Source organism: Neolamprologus multifasciatus, chromosome 3 (genome assembly GCF_963576455.1).
Source record: "Neolamprologus multifasciatus chromosome 3, fNeoMul1.2, whole genome shotgun sequence".
In the NCBI taxonomy this organism is placed as follows: Eukaryota; Metazoa; Chordata; class Actinopteri; order Cichliformes; family Cichlidae; genus Neolamprologus; species Neolamprologus multifasciatus.
The window spans coordinates 30458976-30479402 of record NC_140441.1 but is presented as its reverse complement, the minus strand read 5'-3'; the positions used below and the strand labels follow the sequence as shown (position 1 = coordinate 30479402).

At 41.5% G+C, this 20427-nt stretch overlaps 1 protein-coding gene across 1 annotated transcript in view; it reads right to left on the bottom strand.

The window, feature by feature from the left end:
- Positions 1-20427, bottom strand: part of usp12b (ubiquitin specific peptidase 12b) — a 28140-nt gene that overhangs the window by 7279 nt on the left and 434 nt on the right. Inside the window, exons 2-9 of the mRNA XM_085140076.1 lie at positions 15799-15879; positions 15496-15579; positions 13891-14020; positions 13053-13348; positions 10283-10359; positions 10109-10192; positions 7489-7686; positions 3653-3731 (exon numbers count right to left, since the gene is read on the bottom strand). Coding sequence (XP_084996202.1) covers positions 3653-3731; positions 7489-7686; positions 10109-10192; positions 10283-10359; positions 13053-13348; positions 13891-14020; positions 15496-15579; positions 15799-15879 — 1029 coding nt within the window. The remainder of the gene's footprint in view (positions 1-3652; positions 3732-7488; positions 7687-10108; positions 10193-10282; positions 10360-13052; positions 13349-13890; positions 14021-15495; positions 15580-15798; positions 15880-20427) is intronic.

The following is a 20427-nucleotide window of genomic DNA, read 5'->3' as shown; positions in this document are numbered from 1 at the left end:
TAGTCTTGCTTATATTGATAATTGATGAATAATGTCTGGCTCCTATTCAATCCAGCAGTTTTCTGGGTTAAGTAAAGTTATGGGAGCTAGAAAAAAAGCTGCAGTTTTGGAGTGAAAGATATCGGCGTCATAATTGTAGAAAACTAAATAAGTTTGAGTTCCACGAGGAAACAGGCAAATGACAGAAACAAGCAGCCAAAAAGGGATCAAAATAACTTATCAGAAAAAGAGTTCAAGCTAAAATATAAAACAGAGAGAGGCATGCAGAGTAAATCTCCACAAACCATAAAAAATAAGTTAATCTTTCTTCTCTGCAGGCTCAGCAGAATCTTCCAGACCAGATGTCTGAGCGGGCCAAAGTCCCGCTGTAGTGGAAAAATACTGTGGAGGTTGTATCAGTTTTAACCATCAGTCCCTGATGACTGACTGAACTCTTTCCTGCAAACAGCAGGGTGATGTCTCCTACTGCCGAGGAGATTTAAAGCAAAATAAACCATTCCAACTGGGAAAATAACGTGTACGTTAGATATTTGATTTGGCCGAACTGCTACTGCGAATGCACAGAGAGGAGCACATGTGTTTAAAATGACCTCCAAATGCTTGAAAGTATTTTCTAAAACATTAGCTGTGACCTCTCGTGCTATAATATAACCAAATCAACGCCTGTGTGACTATATAAGGAAAAACCAAACATTACAAGCATCATAAAAATTAAGATTTTGGGGGCACAGGTGTCCTGGACTGCATTAAAGTATACTGTTTCACCTCATAAAGTGCGCCCCGACTGTAGATGTGTCTTTTTCTACCACCCCTTTAGTATAAGGCAGTACGGCAGAGCAGCTTAAAACAGATGATTATATACAACTAGAACTTTATACTTTTCCCTCTGATTATGCTAATTAACTGTGATACAACATGGATGTGTGTATATCCACAAAAAAGCTGCTTGAAGCTACAAAAAAACTACACAAATCTGTAAAATTGTAAAGTAAAAAAAAAACAAAACACACACACACACATTATTTTTAAAAAAATAAAAACATAAAAAAATAAGGACAAACTACAGTTAGCAGACTTTCTTTTGTGGCTTTAAGTCATCGCTGTAGGTCAACCCAACAAACATAACAGTTAAAAAAAATATTATATAAAATATATATTTTTGTATATGCCATTGTGTTTTATCCAACTTCCCTTGTGTTTTGTGTAATTTTGCAGCATTTTTCTATTTGTAGGTGTTTTAGGTGGCAGTGCATGTGAACTCTCAGAGCCACCGTACAATAGTGTCAGTTATTCTTATCCAACTGTATAGAAAAGTCTTGCGACGGCTAACGCGAACCAATTCATTCAGCATCCAGTTGGAACTGATGCAGTGTTGGGAAGGTTACTTTTTAAACTTATTCCACTACAGATTACATGCCCCAAAATTTATTTTGTAACGTATTCCGTTACGTTACTCAATGACAGTAATGTATTCTGAATACTTTGGATTGAAGGTTACTCACCATACCAATACCAACTACAACAGTAGGGTGGACATTAGGTAAGGCTGCGCTTTTTGCAGCGATCTCGTATAGAAAACTATTCCGCGCGTATATAAAACAGGTCCGCAGCTCTGAACCGTAGTAAAGGGACCTCTGGCTAATACATCGGGCTCCGTGTCGGGCTCGTAGACGAAAACTAGCTTTACTTTGTCGTCTGGGTCAACTTTGCTAACAAGAGACAGAGAGAGGCGTTGAAAGGCTGCTCCAACGAAACTTATTGTTCCAGAGGAAAACACGAACAAAGCGTACAGTCGAGTCTTAATAGCTTACTTACAACCGGACTACACTGCCCATAAGGCTACATTTGAACAATAATTTTTAAAAATATTTCTCAGCAGAAATATTTCTGCTGGAAGGGCATAGCCTAATATATGAAACAGGAAAAGACTGCTGTGTAATCCCTTTATTTCAACAAAGTAACTGTATTCTGAATACCACCTCTTTAAACGCTAACTGTAACGGAATACAGTACATATGCAGAGACCACTCTCACCAACTTCTAATGCAAACACAGTTCTCTCCCCCCCCCCACCACCCACCGCATAAGCAGGCTTGGAATACGACAGAAAGCCTATCCCATCTAGGGACGCAGCAAAATAAGCCTTTTCCTTGTAAATAACACGGTTAAAAAAAATAACTACTCCTGACATAGGTTATTTGAGAATTAATGAAGGATGCTAACACTGGCTGAGACTGTACATCTACAGATTAGTGTCTCATTTACCACTAACTACAGACTAAACGTCAGCAAGCTCTGGAACGCCTCGTCGTGATGACTGTACAGCCAGCGAGCTGCTGATAGTTTGATTGCTGTGGCATACCTTTCCCTCTGGCATCAAGAAAGAAAAACATCAGACTGAAAGGTTACTTCGCTGAAACACAGCAGCACGCCGAAGCTTAGGCCACGTTATGTGGCGGGCCGCCAGTGGCTAAAGAGCTACAGCAGGCCATTGGCTCACACTGCAAACTTAGCAGAGCTGCACTCCCTGTATGGCAGGGATATAGATGCTGGCAGATCTCCCTGTTTGGATTGATGGTTCATCAAAGTGTCACCATGTTTTTTAATGTTTTCAAAGTGCTGCGTCTATTCCTTGCTGACATGTCAGCTACCGAGATGACAGCGTGCTGAGTGGAGCTGGGAAACCGTTTAACGGGGGCTGAGCACTATCACACAAGCTCCAAGGATGTCAGACTGTTGTTACTATGTAGACAGCCATGTTTTCCCTCCGCTGTCGCCACATCAGAGAGGAAAGCAGATGGTTTTGCAGCAGAAGCACACGGGTAATCAGCAGAACGGCAATTTCATGACAACCAAACTCATCGGAGGGGGAAAAAAAAAAAAGTGAAATCATTAGCTGATGTGTAAAAGTTCAAAATAACAAAAAACATATTCAGCCTCTATGTCTGCACCACCTGCTCAGAGAAGGTAAAAATTAAAGGAGGAATGAGAGCTGGAGCACACAGAGAAGCAGTCTCTCATATTTGTAATGCAAAAAAAACCAAAAACATGTCCAGGTCATCTCAGTTTATAATACTACGACTGAGATGAGTAATGATTCAATTAAGAGAAGGTACACGGTGACCATGAGCGAGAAAGGAGAAAGATAAATGTCCAATAAAAGCAGGTATGTTCTCATCTCTCATCTTTTTTCCTTAATGGACACTTTTATCCACCAGTCATCATTTATCCCCATCGCTAAACCCAATTTCAGCTCCTCATCAGGCTCAGGTATGCAGGTCAGCCCGCTGCAGGAAGTCCAGACAAAACATTCGGGAGAGCCAGGATAGACTGTGAGCCTGGAATTCCTGTCTGGTTTTGGATTAGATGGGAAGCTTATGTGGAGATGGGAATTTTAATCTTTCAGTCGGTGCTCAGTCTGATGTGAGCTGAAACGCTGATGCTCAATTTAAACAGTTCACACTTGTTTTACCACCTTTAAACCGATCTGGTCTTTTTACGGGGGTCTGTTAGACTCATTATGATCATTTCCAGCTCTGCAGCTTTATTGGCTATGATTAACGTGAGTATCTGCCACTGTAACAGCACAAAAAAAGAGAAAACTACTTATAGACGTCTGATTTCCTGTAAAATGCAGAAGATCGCTCCTCACCTCTACGATGTCGTCGTCAAACAGCAGCCAGAAGCCGTGGCTCTTGACGATGGTGATGTAGTGTCCGCGGTTTGGACCGCTGCAGGGCACAGACACAGAGACGCATTAAGAAATAAGACAGCAGAGTCATAATGATTCTCATCATCCTTACTGCTAACGTGGTTTTGTTTTTGGTAGTGTTTGTGGGTCATTCTGTGTTAAACACGACAGCTGGAAAAGTTTTGAATGAATTCTGATAAAACTTTGTGGGGGTGTCGAGCAGGGTTATGTTAACAATCCATTACAATTCGGCTTACATCCACTAAAGTCTTCAAGGTCAACTTAATGATTTAATGGCGGCAAACTGACAAAAAGCCTGATAACTTGTAAGTGTGCGGTTTTGTTGTCAACATTTAAAAAAACAAAATGCAACAATTGACCTCTGACCTCTCCTTCAAGGTCAATAGATTATTATCAGTTTGATCTGAAGGTCAAAGAAATAACTGATAAGAAAATTAGATCTATTTAAAACTATAATATTACCTGTTGACTAAGTATTGTCAAGAGAATGAGCTCTCTGATTTGAAAAATGTGTAGTCTAAGAACATTAGCTATTACCTACTCCTACATAAACTCCTGATCCTATAAATGCTGTAAATTTTAAAGAAATTCTTCTTCTTCGCAAAGTCAGTCAGAGATTGATTATTTTTTAAAAACTGGAAGAAAAATAATTTATTGTGAAAATGTTTTGCTGTTTTTTGTTGTTTCACGTTGTCAAAAGAGACCAAAACATTGGTGATGAACTGACGCTGCTGTTAGAAAGTTGTTCACATCCACACGCAGCACAGCACGAGACAGTCTTTGTGTTTATCCATGACGTCTGTCCTCCTGAGGAAAGCTCTGGTGTTAGATTACATCTCATCTGCAGGAGGAACATAGTCGAGTGACTAATGACTCGCACATGCTCGTTTACACATCAGCTGACGTCAACTCATCGGCCGACCGGACTTAGCGAGCCAATGGACACTGATTCAAACAACGAGCGGCCCGAGGCAAACCGCAGCAATGCAGTGTTTACAGGGACACATGGACTTATTTCCTCTTTATATCTTTATCCAATTATATCCAATCTAATTAAAAAAAAAAAAAAAAAAAAACTTTAGGAATATCCCCTCTATGTCCTCTGAAACAGAATCAAGAGACAAATTACTTAAAACCAGATGTTTCCAAACATATTTCCATATCCTTTTATTTAGTGCATAATTGAAGGTTTAAAAGAACTTTCTGTAAAATTTAAAACTTAAAAAACTCCAAAGTCAATTAAAACCATCATAAAAATGTGAGTAAACAGCAGCTGTGACTCAACACAAAAATATCTGTGTACTATGTTGCAAAGATATCGACTAAAGATCAACTAGGCTGGACTTTGGGGCAACGCCAATTTCAACCACAAGATGGCGCAATGAGTTACTTGGTTAAAATAAAATTACCTTTATTTATGGCAGCTTAAATCATAAAGTAAAGCTTCTTGAGAGAAAGAATGTCTCAAATTAAATAGCAGTGTGTTATGTGAAAACATCTACTGATATACCGCCCCCTGGAGGTGAAGTGTTAATTAAATCTCGCTGTTAACAGAAAACCCAAGCCTCAACACATTAGATCAGGCACATACAGTTGATAAAGCTGATGTGGGTAGTACAAATTATAAATGTTTTACATTTTAACATCTGACATGTAACACTACCGTAATACTACCAAGTGCATTTAACGTGATTGACCACACCACAGCTACCATGATGATATCCATCAGTGTTTGAAGTCGTGTTTTGAAGCCTTGAGATGAGCGTTTCCGTGGTCGCCATCTCGGTCTTTTAAAATTTGGCGTAATGAACTGCACGCTGGTTAACACCGTTGCCGCACAGCAGGAAGGTCCTGAGTTCAGGCTGAGGTCTTTCTGTGTGGATTCTGCATGTTCTCCCCATGTTTGCGTGGGTTCTCCCCAGGTACTCCCAAAGACATGCAGTTAGTTGGTTAGTTAATTGATCAATCTAAATTGCCCGTAGGTGTGAATGTGAATGGTTGTCTATGTGTTAGCCCTGCGACAGACTGGCGACCTGTCCAGGGTGTACCCCAGCTTTCGCCCTATGACAGCTGGGACAGGCTCCAGCGCCCCCTGCGACTTTGAAAAGGATAAATGGATTAATTGCACGCATGATGACTAATAATCCAATTTTCTTCAATTTAAAATGGCCAAAATTATCAAAAAGTAACCTTCATATTTTATCCACTATGACCTGAAAATGAGTGTTTACAGAGGTCAGGGCTGAGAGCAGTTTCTTCAAATGCAATTGAAAATAATGTTTAAACATTCTCTTTTATACCATCAGTATAACGTCTGGGTCATTGAAAGACTGAGAAAACAGCGAGTATTTAATGAGTGACAAGGGAAAAAACCCCAAAAACCTTTCTGGTTATTTTACATGGAAAAGCCCAATCACATTATTCACTGGACACACCCTCACAAAAACACGGTGGGATGATGATAAAGGTCGGCTTAAGAAAGGTCACAAAACTGAAATGAAGCCTTATTTCCATCTGGTTCATAAGTAGAGTTCACATCATAAAAAAGACCTGGAAACTGAAATGTCAGCAGTTTGTTGGAGCAAAATAAAAATAAAAGAAAAAAACCAAAGCTGAACAGACGCCTCAGATTAACGCCCTCTAATCGGTTATGTTGCCTTTTACACGTCTTTTTATGATTGTGTTAACATTTTGGAGCTTAGTCGTACACCACTATCTTTAGGGTCACTTTACTTGTCTCTGTGTTCACCACCTGTCTTTGGTTGGTTCCACTTTTACTTTGATATTGGTTTTTGTTGACCATGACCAATTTAAGATTACGTAGCAGCAAAAATAGCCTCGTGTGAGTCTTCTTATACTCGTCTGCGGTTCAAACCCCTCGAGTCTCCATGTCAACTCGTGTCGGAAGTCCAGACTTCAAACTACATACCAGTTAAATCATGTTGATAGGCCAAATAAAACCAGACTTATAAATAAATTAACAGAACGTTTTTACCTGAATTTTCAAAGGAAGGCGCTCGCAAGCAGAAAGTTCTTGCAAGCAAATAAAACAAACAACCAAAACCATGATGTCCTGATAAAACTTGTTTTCCTATTAGTGGAAAAATACACCATGTCAACCAATCAGAAAATTTATATGGCAACACGCATTTGATTACTGAGGAAGATGGGAAGGGTGTGAAAGACAAAGCAATATCAACAGCGAGTTTAAAGATTTGTGACATTTCGCATGTTTTTAGTGTGTAGTGTAGATGTTTCGGGTTTTTGTCACAGTTGTTGCCAAAAAGCCTCCAAAGGCTGATTGCAATGCAATCGCTAAACCCTGAAGGTGTCAGGCCTGTGATGTGGCCCTCAGTTTGTGGGTGGACAGGAACTATTTTTTGGAGTGCCACGAACAATTTTAGCCTTTTTCACTAATGCCTAGGTAATACAACGACCAGTCACATGCTTGACCTCATGGGGTTAGGTTGGGGGAGGGGTGCTATTTATATGCAATATAGAAACACTTAAAACTCTGATAACTATTAAATGGTTTTATAATCATTCAGCAAATTACTCACATATAATGTGAACAATGTCTGCTCCTCGGACTGTTATGAAGACTAAATGACTCATTTCAACAAGACTGTTTACAAGTTTGATCTGCTCCTTTTTAACCATACAACACAAACTACACTCGTGTGTGCTCTACTGCACGTCTTCCACTTGTGCAGCTGCAAACATTCACATCAAGTTCAAGACAAAAAATTAAAGTGAAATAAAACAATAAACTCTACCTGCCACAGTGCACGACGACAGCCACCAGGTCGTACAAACGATCTGGGTTGGTTGCGTCCCCGGACGTGTTGAAGAGGCGGAGCTCCAGGGGGAAGACAACGCGATAGGACAGTTTGGTGTAGCGGTGCAGCTGGTCCATGTATTTAAAGCGCTTTAGGTGGAGGGCGAGGATCATGGGTAGCTTCTTAACCCTCATCCTGAGTGAGAGAGATGAGAGAAATATTGATTTTAAAAAATATATATATATATATATATATATATATATATATATATATATATATATATATATATATATACACATTTCAGAGCAGAAAAATCTTTATCTTTGAAGACTGAATTGTTGGATGGAAAAAAAAAAAAAAGATCGTTTTCATTTCGAAATTACAAAAAGCAGAAACAAAAAGGCGCGCAAGTACGATCGATCTTTCCCCGACAAAAACCAAGAGGCTGAAAGCTTTCCACGCCAGTCCACAGACATCCTGTCAGGAACGAGGAGCACGTTTTGTGTTCCTCCCCCTAATTTGGGAGAACCTTTTTCGTTCGTGCTGCTCTGCGTTAATGCACGCTGCAGACGCTGGTGTCAGCATGGGCCTTTCAAGCTAATGGATGGTGCTTGGTGCACTTAGCGGGCTGTCAAAAATATTTGCTGGTATGTATTTAAAAAACACGTGGCGCCGTATGACAGACGCCATCGCGAGCAGAGAAGAAGAAAAAAAGAAACTCATATCAAAGGGCAACACTGACAGAGGGACGTCCAGCTGCTGTTCAGTAGTAAATAATAGACTTCGCATTAGACTGACGCCCATGGCGAACTTCTCAGAATGTAACAGGAAGGCAATGGTTGCTATAGCAACATCAGATGTGGTTTGTGGGGTACCGTCTAATGGAACAAATTTGTCCACTCAGAGAAACTTTCAAGTGGTTGTACTGCGCTTACAGCTGTGTGACAGTTACAGGCTGTGATACAGTCTGCAAAGCACTACAGCCCTGCACCGTCAGCGCCGGGTTTATCAAAACTCAAACATCAGTATTCATGGAAAACCAGAGTTTGGTCATCATACAGTGACACGGCAGAACCGAGTCAGCTGATAAAATGCACGAGCTCATGCTTCAGCGATGATAGACTGATGTAACTCTGATGGAATAAAAACAAGAAAGTGAAACTTTTTGTTGCTAATGCACAACCAAGTCCTGCAGTGGTACTTCTGAGTAAAAAAAAAAAAACTCATAAAATATGTATGTGGGGTAATCAGGTTGTTAGTTTTTAACTGTTGCAAATCGGCAACGCCTGCCTCGAGAGGGTTAAAGACTTATGACTGTCTGATATGTTTCAATTTTACATGTAACAAAACCTCAAGCATGCCCCCAAGAGCTTCTGATTATGCCTGAAGGTGCTTCTACCACCACTAAGAATATATAACTAATTAAAATGTAAATTTAACTGCAGTTATGGCTCCCAACACCAATTACTTTTGAACAAGTTGGTTTTGTGGTTTCTAGAGATGTGCTTTTATCTCTTCTTTAACCCTATAACTGCACCATGTTTGATACGTGAGCTTGTGAGAACGCTTTATCATCAGTGATGGGTTTATTAGCCAAGATGGAAAGTCGAGTAATGAGTGACAAACGTAGCTTTTCTTAAAAGTTCAACAAATGCTTTTAAGCACTTTCAAGCACTTTCTATGCAGCAATTATGATTTTCTGTCAGACTCGACCACCTCAGCGAGGGTTTTCCATGTCAACAAAATGCTTTATGTACGTTAGTCGCCCCAGATCGTGTACAAAAACAGAAGAAAAAAATTACAGCGAAATCTTGGATATGCTTAACACACACGCACACTCAGGACACACTGAACTGCATAATGACTGCTCGCAGTGACCAGAGTGCCTGTCACACTCATAATCTGCAAAAAAAAGAAAAAAGAAAAATGCAAGTAGGATTTTTTGCACGACAACGACACAAGCCCACACACTCTCTCCTGAGTGCATCGCTGACACGCTCGCTAGCCGTGCTCCACATGACATGAAGCGCAAACGGTGGCTGGAAATAGCTGACACGGTTATACGGTGGAAAAGCAGGTGGTTAAAAATTATGCTGTGCCACTAATATTTTACTGTAATGCTGCTGCTGCTGGCACCTGACAGTTTCAGACTTCGACGTCGGCAGCACAGCGTCTATGGCAGCGGGTCATTGATAAAGGATGTAAAAAGCCCTGCAGTTACATTCGGAAATGCTGCTGCCTGTGAGCAGCAATAGCTGACAAAACGTTCAGTATTTTCATCCTGCATCATCAATGTTCATTTACTTCACAATAAAGTAAAGAAACACATTTTTGGCACTTGTTTTTAATTTAGGGCCCGTCAGAGACCTTTTCATACTGGATTTCATTGTTTACATTAGCTTCTCTGCACCATCTGAAAACCTGCTGAGACCAGCAGATCCTACAGCATGAAATGTATGCATTTAACAATCAGGGGGAAAAGCCTTTGTGAAAGAGTTCCCTGGTAAGAGCTCTGTGTGCTATCTGAAGGTCAGGTAACAGAACTGGTTTAAAGGCAGCAAAAACAAAAGGTGATGAAAGAAAATCAGAAAAGTCACGTGATGATGATGTCACTCACCTTTTCTGGGCTTCCTGTTTGCTGCGACACTGCTCGCAATAATACTTGTATTCACTGCATAACGTCTCTGTGTTACTGAAGCCCCTGATGAGCAGAAACAAACGCCGTCACTAAAACCAGCCAGCATCATTTAATCGCTCTTTTATTTATTGATCGCTAATAAATTCAGCGGACCTGAGACAGTGCGTGATCGACGTGTTCTGCTCCACATCCACAGACAGATCCAGGAAGTCCTCGTCTTTGCTGCTCACCTGAAACAAAAGCAAAGGGCGAACGCCCAAGGTAACATTGTGTGTCGTTATGACAACGGCATTAATGACCCGATCGGTTAAATGAGCAATGTGGAAAATTAAGATAAAAATGAATACTCAGTGTCTCACACAGATTTTACCTGTAGTCAAGTCTAGAAGCCAGATGAATGGCTTACTGAGAGCTGGGTCGAGTTTCCTGTGTTACAAGAGGCTCTTCTTTTAAAACATAGACTGAACGCAGGTTCAGACTTTTGGGTTAAAATCATCTGGAAGTGTGACGTTTTCACCGATTTGTTTATTTACAGCTTATTCTGTGTCATATTGATTCTATTTAATATGGGCAAGTTGTCAATCTGTACCTTACTGAAACCACTGATTGAACCACAACTTGTGCCAGTTTGCAGTCATCAGAAATAAACAGCAGCACTGAGCTTGGTGATAAAATATTTAACTTCAAAAGTTTATTTTGCCCCTCTGTGTGCTAATCTCATTTGCAATGCTGTTGCATTCTTCTGTTTTGTGTTCTTTGGAGATTTGACACTATTTTATAGTCATCTGATCATGTCTCTGACTGGAGGACGTGACACTCGGAGGGACTGTTTTGTGCAGAAGAAGAGTCATATAACCTGGGAAGGGTTCCTTTTTACATGAGCCCACAGGAAGCCCTGCTTTAACCTCCTAAGACCCAAACTCTTCCACGACATGCATTTTTAATTTCTCTTTGATATTTGGGCATATTGGGGCCCGATGAATATAAAAACAAAGAATTACCAGATTTTCTTTTTTTACCTTATTTTTGTGTTTAAGAAAAATGAGAGCCACAAATGAGGATATTCATTTAAAATTTTGATAGAACAGTAGCAGTATACTGTCCTCGTAGGTGGATATCAGGCCCATGTAGAGCAAAATTGAGTATTTTGGTCTAAATAACCCAAAATGTGATGTCCACATATGTGGACGGCAGGTCCTAGGAGGTTAACACAGAAATTTGATAACCCCCATCGTCATACTTCTTCACACCATCATCATCTCTGACTGGGGTTTCAGGTTTTAGAGAACCAGATAACACAAAGAAAGCCTGACTTTGAACTTGGACAATTAAGAAGAAGATTTGCTGAGACTGATTTTGGTGCTACTGCCAGCTGGAGGCAGTCACAGATACACAAGACATGGGCCTTCACAAACACTCCAGAATACACACTCTGTGTTTGACAAGGGAACAATCAGGGAACAGTCTGGACTTCCTGGAAAACGTAACTATACTGAAGCAATGGATGAGAGGGCCGTTCCTCAATAGAGATTGACAGACCACGTGACTTTCGTGCATTGCATGCCGGGAACTCGTGGCAAAACAATCCAAGTACCGCATCAAATGCAAGCATTTGCAGCACCGCAAAACGTTCATTCTTTGGTTCCAATAAATTCTTGCTTTTTCTTTGCCCCCCAAAAAGTTCTGTACAAAACGAAGGAGAACAATGCCGGTCCGTACAAAGACAGACTTGATGAAAAGTCAAAGAAAAGATACGAGGAAAAAAATCAAAGGAGTGAAAGGGTTAGACCCTTACGAGCACACAGAGTGGACAAAAGACGTTAGCGTGCTGCCCAACTTTCATCACGCTCATATTTATAATTATACGGTTCTTGGAGTGAGTGCATACACTCGTGAAGTTTAGTAACTTCAGGTCACTGCAACAAGCCCAGGTACAGTTTACCGACGGATGAGTACAGGACCATGAAATGCACCGTGTAGAACAAAAGACCATCGTACGAACAAACGTAAGTTTACCAGTCTCACAAATCGTCTTCATAAATACACATTCGTTAACCGTTTATTAATAGGACCTTTGAGCTCAACGGTAATTAATTAGTAGTGGAAATAATTTCTGGTACGCATTACAGAAATGTAGCAGTGACAATAATATTGTATGCTGTAATCGTACTGGGCAATTAGTGATACAAAAAAACTGTTTTACCCTGTGAATAAAAGTATATGTTTTTGTCAATGTACCATGGTAATAACAGAAGCGAAACACAATATTGTGTCAGGACAATTCACTATTTATGTACAATAAACAAATGAGCATAGCGCGACAATTTCTGTTCAGCACCAGACTTGCTTGTAACCTATATCACCAATTATGTTATGAAAAATGACGTATTAACTACTACAAAACACTGACCTTTGTGGAAATGCTTGGAGCAGACTAACATGTGAGCTGGAGTGTTCTGGGACGTTATATTTGGTCTTTGAATGGCTGCAATCAAGGCCATCCGTCGCCTCTTTGTTACTTCGGAAACATGGCTCGAACAATTTCTCTTCAACGACGTAATCCGATAACAACCGATCTCTTTACCCGTTGGCTTTCCGTGGATGTCATGCGACCGGCTATTGCAGTTAATAATACAACAGCTTCTTGACATTTTTTGTGTTTCTTTTTATCGCTGTGTAACTGATTTCAATTGAAAGCCTGCGTGCGCTAGTACCTCTTGCCACGAGTTCACAGGAATTTTTTGCGGTTTTACCCCTGAATGACGTCACATTTTCAATCTCTATAGACTTTAATTGAACTGACAGCCTTTTGGAACATCAGGAGTCGCCCCCTGGTGACCATTAAAAATAATTCAGGTTTAAAGTCACGCCCATCTTCTTATACTGATCTGCAGTTCAAACTCCGAGTACTCGAGCCACTCACAGCTTCACAGTTGAGGCAGCGCGTCTCGTTGGTCAGCGTTCCTTGGAAGATCTCGTGCACCCAGGTCTGCTGCGTCTCCTTCCCTCCTTCCCCTTCTCCACCTCCTCCTCCTGATTCGCTACCACCTCCTCCTACTCCCCCTCCTCCTCCGCCCACTCCTCCACCTCCATTCTGAACCAGTTTTCCGTTCTGCTGCCGCTCCTGGCTCTTCTCCTCCTGGAGAAGGTCAGCGATGGTGTTGAGAAGGTAGTTGAGGAATTCGTGGGCGTCCTGCTGCATGTAGTTGTCAAACAGCTCTGAGAGGAACAAAATAAAAATAGCAAGCAGAACGAAACATAAATAGAAAACATAAAGATATATAGAGGCGTGAGAATAGAGAAGTGGAAAGAGGAATATAGGAAATAACAGACGTGAGAAGAAAAGAGAACAAAGAATAAAGAGCAATCAGAATGCTGGCAATGAGAAATATAGCCAATCAGGAGCCTGTCGTCTTCTCCTACATCTGCTTTCCCCTTCAGGATCTGGCTGACAATTATATTTCTTCAGCTGCGATAACCCTCCCCTTCCTCTCATTCTTTTCCTTTCCCCACTCTGCCTCATCCCCTTTCTCCCCTGCCAGCCTCAGCTGTGCTCGTCAATAGTGAGAGGAAGTGGGGTTAAAACAAGCGACTGACGAAGGAAAGTCTCAGATTTTACTTCGACTTTTTTTTCTTATTTTGTACACAAACAGCAGCTGCACAATCTGGCAGAGCTGCAGAGTCGAAGCGTTCGACCTCAATGAATATTCTTTCTGGAAAAAAAGGAAGAACAAAGTTCAGCATCATGCTGAGTCACTTACCATTTTCCTTTCTCAGCCGTGAGATGAATTTCTTAGGCGGGATAACGCCGACTTTCTTCTTCTGTGTGGCGATGCTGTTGAACAGGTCAGCCAAGCAGGTGAGCAGGGACTCTTTACGGCGAGGCTGCACCTGAAGAGAAGAAGACGGAGATAGTCAACGTTACGCTGTAAAAGCCTCAGCAACTCAGAGATAGTTTAACATTATCTTATCGTGCTACACTAGCCTGAACCTTGATACTTGATCTAATCTATGGAAGTCATGTTATGTGAACTATAGCAAAGAAAATAATGAGCAATGACAGGGTTACAGGTAAGTCAACAGATACTTCGAAGCCACAATGAATCGTCAGTTAATCTAAATCTTAACGTAAGAAGGTAGGCTTCTTCAAAACATAAAAACTCACTGTCAATATCATTTTTGTATGGAGTACACAGCCACACATTTCCAAATCCTTCAAGCCAGTCAATCCTTTTAGGAAGCGTCAGCTAAAACTATGGCTGCCAGCTCAACAAACCAAAAACATACTTAGAGGTTCAGATAATACGTCAACATCTTGATGTACGCTCAATGATCCAGGTAAGTAAATCCCAAAAAGTTGATTCTGTTCATCTGGACGTAGCGTTTTGTGGGAGAAATGTTTCATCACTCATCCAAGTGACTTCTTCAGTCTCAGCTGACTGCAGGTTTCCCCAATCTTATAAACAGTAAATTTGCACAATGACTGAAACTAGCACCATCTTGCAATGATGAGGATGTACACATTCTGGACAGAGAGGAACGCTGGTTTGAGCGGGGGAGGCAAGGAGGCCATTTACAGGATAGACCATCTCTGAATCGAGGAGAAGGCCTAAGGGTACATCCTTCACTATCTTACATTGCTATGATTGCAGCCATTCCCCAACTCTCTCTAAATGTTGACAAACTAAGCAATCTTATGGCTCCATCACAACAGAGTCAAAAGACAACGACAACTTCCTTGCAACTAGGTTGCTCCGTGATTTCACTGAATTTTAGTAGCTGGTTGCCCAGATGTGGAGTACACAACACTTGCAACCTCTGGACAGGCCCAGGAGACTCTCATGGGATAAACTGCCAACGTGCAATTTAGTCAGTCTGCACTCATGAGGGCACTCATTGCTTGCGTCACATCTTTTTGCAATAGAGGACTTGACTCAGCTGTTTGAATTCTGGTTATGGTCCTACATAAAATCAAGGCTGTGGAGCCTTGATTTGCAGTTTGATAGCCGTCCTACAGAAACTAAGTCAATATTTGTAAAGGAAGGCTTCTAAGTAATCCAGATCCAAATAAAAATGAGTTAAAATAAGCTCAAATTAACACATTCAAACAGGAAGTTGTGCTAAAAAACAGGCACTTGAGGCTATCAAATGGCTATAATGGTATACAAGATGAAAACCTATGAGAACCATTGCACCACAAACCAAGCACCAGATGTGGCTCAATTTAAACATCTGCTTTTTATGAAAACTCAAACGTGTAACTCTCTAATACAACCCAGTCTTTCATATCAATATGGCATTTAGCTGTGTTTGCATTCTGTCAGGGCACCAGGTTTTATCTCAACAGTTCGTCTCTCATTACTTACCTTGTACGCCAGCACCTTCTCCCTGAACGGTCGACAGAAATACAGAGCCTGCAGCACTGAGTTACAGTAGCAGGTGTTTCCAAACTAGAAAGAAAAAGGAACAGAGAGAAGGTCAGGGGATTTAGAGGAGGGCAGGTTTTCTGCTCGTTTACACCAAATAAGCCACGGCAGTACTAAAGAAGTGGCCTGACAACTAAACATCCGGTGTGAATCTTCAAACAGACGGACATGATTAGTAGCTGCTGGCTGTGCTCTGCAGTCTGCAGCACGTAAACAGGTGCACGGCCACCACCAGATACTTACATTAACCAAGCCAAAGTAGTGTTCATTTACGGGAAACTGTTCCGGTCCAATCTCCTTTTCCAAGGCAGAGGCATTGGCGCCCTGCAAGAAAAGAATTAAAACAAGGAAAAGAATGACTGTTTTATTTATTTTTTCCTGAACATTTTCATATTATTTTGGATGTGTAACAACTTGCAGTCAGTGTTCTTGTTTTAATGAAAAATGATCCATTAAACTTCCTTTGTCCTAATTTCCTCCTCAAAGTTTCCAGTTTTTCCTGCTCTGTTTTCTCTCTGCTCTGCTGGACTTTCAGCCATCTGCTCGCTGCAGCTGTGTTTTTCACTTCACATCCTCGGTTTCTGCATTTTATTTTCCTCTGCACACTGACGAGCCCCATTAATCACATCTACATATATGTAACCGTTTAAAAACAGGCTGAAAAGCAATTTTATTGATACCCAAAATGTGAAAGCTGACTAAAGTGAGGGCAACACATTCCATCAATCTAAAGGGATAGTGTTGCATGACTTGAACATAACCTGCTGCGGTCCAGTTTATGTGTTCAGCATTAGTTACCATGGCGATCTAGCCAGGTAAAAAGAGAAGATGGCTTCTTGACACTGAGAACTCGGGACTTTAGGCTCAAAGACACAGACACATGACCACAATTATTCCCAATGTGTGCAAAAAGCAGTCTCGTTTCCTCTGAAGTATTTGTTACACAGACTGGGTCGTCAAAGCAGCTTTTATTCATCAAGATAGCAGTCTTATTTTATTGCCATCAGTTTGTGACTGAACGGGGGTGAGTTGACCCTTGGACTGATTGTGTCACAGCTGCTCAAAACTTAATGTCAGTTAACAAACTAGTGCAAACGAGTCTGATCAGAACGTCACAGATTTAAGGCAGAAATTTAAAACATTTTTAAAAATCCCTCCAAGAATTGTGACGTAGCTTCTGCAACGACAACTTAACCACAAAAATTACATAAGCTCATGGCAGCATAACCAGAAGAAAACCAGCTGCAAACTGGTCGAGTCAAACCCACTACTGCACTGGCACAGCGGAATCAGGCTGACTGCTGTGTTTGTCAATTAGACAGCAATTATTCGCAGACTCAATCGGTCTGAGAGTGACTGCCTGAATCTGTTTGGAGACAAGTTGCCTAAAACCAGGAGACCTGCTGTGCAACTGCTCTGTGACTGAAAGTGGTGACCCACAAGCTGAGGGTGTTCCACACCTCTAGTCACTAGAACTGTTTTCAATTGCTGAGCAACCACCGATTTCTATTGTTGCATTGAGGCTGTAGTCCTGTTTTTATAGCTCTAACGTGACTGAAACATTAGTCCCACAATTAATCAAATTTGAACCCCCATCGTCATCAGGCCATAACTGGACCCTACAGAGGTCACACAGGTAGTCTAATTCCTCCAGGACGGCCATTGCGAGAATGAGCAGAATGAGCACTTCCAGAGCTACAAAATGAAACAGACTTCATGAGGGTGGCCTGAGAGCCTGACGTCCTTACACAACTCTACCACCCCACAGTTTTCTGTAGGTTGATCCTGATGTGGCATCCTTCCATTCCTCACACATTACTGAGTCCATATCATATTATAGATATTCAACATGACTTTTTTTTACCCCCGTTGAGAGCTGAGCTGTTTTCTTTGCAGTGCATTTTGCTTCTATACTTCCACTCAGGGCAAGCCTGCAAAGAAGTTTAAAGTAACGTAACATAAAGTGAAAGCACTGCCCTGTTGATTTTGTTTTGTGTTTGAGCTGCAGTAGAATAAATGTTTTTTTAAAAGAAGCACTGCATTTATGTGAAGTGCATTTTGACAGATTTGTAGCACAGCGTGGATGTGAAAGCAGGGCTGTGTTTACGTGACAGTGCAATAAAAACACTTCTGAATAACACTGACATATAACCCTGCAGTCCTGCTAGAAACCGAGGATTAAATTACACCAGCAGGGAGAACCAGTGCGAGGCGAGGGGCATGATGATGATGATGAAGATGGTGATGCTGCGAACGCTTTGTAAAGTCACAGACAAACACGACCTCCGAGCAGCACGGGGCTGTAAACAAAAACAAGCTCACTGATCTCAGAAAGGCAAACAAAGACGACAGCAAACATCTGCGTGCAGAGTGAGACGGTCTAAGCGTGCTCTGAAATCACACATTTTAATTAACTCATGCTTTCTTTTTTTGGTTTATGCCGATTCCGAAACGAGCTGCACTTCCTGCACTGGTGGAAATGAAAGTTGAAGTGAAGTCGGGGCAGCACGAAAGGCTGTTAGAAAACAGCGCGAGTGGAAACTCTTAAGTGGCTGTTTTGTCAGACACCGATTGGGTTTGTTAATCATGACGATCGGTCGAGAGGATGCTAGGAAAGCATTAGTCTGTCTGCCCTTTTCCTGCCCCCGTGCTCCGAAATAACTCGAGTCCGTCTGCTGCGTTTTAAAAGAAAATGAAGCTTCTTTCCTTTATTTCTGCTGGACAAGCGCACAGTGACAGGAAACCAGGCGAGGCAACGATCAGATGTTATTCAAGTAACATGATCAGGATTTTTTGTAATCTTCCCAGCTCAAAATTAGTGTTTGAGTGGTGACCAGGCATGTAAGCATGACTGATTGGAATGTAACTTTGGGAATGAGTGTATAATAACAGGTTTTATCTGCTCCCATCTTTTCTTATAAAGCATGACAACGAGACTCATTTCTTCTGTCTTTCCTCAAAGTTTACACTGAACTACAAATATATCTATATCTACCTACTAGACCTCAAGCAGCTGCTCTCCCTGAATACACTTTTAAGGTGGATTAAGGTGGACCAGGGTCCTGTACTACCAAACAGTGCAACAATCCGAGTAACGTTATTTACTTACTATTGACAAGTCAGCAGGCGGTCATGGCATACCTGTTGATCTCTAATCTCGAACTATCTGTTACCATAGTGATGTAGGCTAACCCAGGGTTAACCCTGACGCTGCCTGGTTAAGCCCAACTCTGTAAACTTTGAGGATAAATTCTGAGGAATTCAATTTCACAAATAACTATTTTATATAATTTCATGTTTGAGGTTTTATTTTAATTGAAATCTCAATAAACTAAACTGAAACTTTACAGTTTGGTTCAGTTATTACTAACCATGTTTGTTGGCCTGAGACAATGATTTACATTGGCTTCGTCGCGTGGAGCTTAGCTGTGTACATGTTCATGCGTGTTACTAGTCTATGCAACTGCCATGAATTGGACAGGATTTTTTTTTCTTTTTTTAAATCTCACACCATATTATCCTGGTTCAGTTAAGGTTAGATTAAGTAATTATTTTTCTTTTGAAATTTCCCGATACTCTGGCCACATAGTGCTACTCTCAGCTGCTCCCTTATTCACAATTAGGCCTCTGTAGCCTTGCGTGTTAATTTGGCTGATTTCCCCCCCCCCGAATGGACGCACAACCACAGAGGGGGATTTATGGTCCCTCTTTGGATCAAACCAGAGGATCTTTTGCTTGTCAGGTGAATGTGTAAACCACTAGTAATTTAAGCTTCTACTTTTAAAATTACAAATCCACCTTCAATGGAAGCAAAGGCAGTTTGTTTCAAAGATGCACTTCACTGTTCTGTTGTGGAAACACCAACGCTCTGAACCCTGCAAAGGTCCACCGCCTCACACGTCAAAGGCAGACGAACGCTTGAATTCGGCCGTGCCCCGCTGTGGCTTGTGCAGCTTTTGTTTGTGGCTTTCGCACTTTCCATACGACCAAATCAACTTTCTGTGGAAACAAGCACCATCCGGCCAGCACCTCGTAGCCCGCAAAGGTAGCAGAGACGAATCAAACTATTTTTTTTCTGTCTTGTAGATGCTGGGCTGTTACAAAACACTGGATAAGAGCTTACACATTGGAACAAATGAATGACAAAGACTGCAGCAGGCTTCTCCAAAGCATCTGCATCACCATCTGTCCTCCTCTGAAAGGTGCAGCACATGCAAACAGGACAAGTTACAGTCAGAGGTTAAGCTTGAAGCAAACGCAGAGCTGGTCACATTAACAGGAAACCAGGCAGTGTTAATGTCTCACGTTTTTACCTTCAGCTTCTCTTTAACGAATGGAGTGTGTCTGGGGAAATCTTATTTAACTCCTTACAAGGCATTACATGTGCAAATGTAAACATGGCTCCAGATCTGATAAAGAGGGAGGTATAAAAAAGCAAAAAGAAAATGCACAGTCACACCCAACAACTTTGGTTTCCTTTAAACTGTCCGGACTCTTCTGCCTTGCTGAAGGCTTCTTTATTTTTTATAGAAGTAAAGCCGAACTATTAGCAGGTCCACGGTGGGGGTTGGGGGGGGCATCCCGGGTGTATCCCATGACAGGAACTGCTGGAAATTTTCCACCAGTTACACACGAACAGGCAGCAGTCAGCTGGCTGAGCTGTTTACATCCGCCCATTGTCTGCCTATCACACCTTTGACTTACATACGCAATGGTGCAACAACAACTTTGTCATTTTGAAAGCCCGTAAATTTTATCCAGACGAGTCCAGAGACTGCTGCCGTGAGAGCTAGCATGCTAGGCTAGCTAGTTTTCGCCCTTCTCCGCGTAAACAAACCGAGGCTGGCTGTTAAAACACGCTTTGTTTCCCCA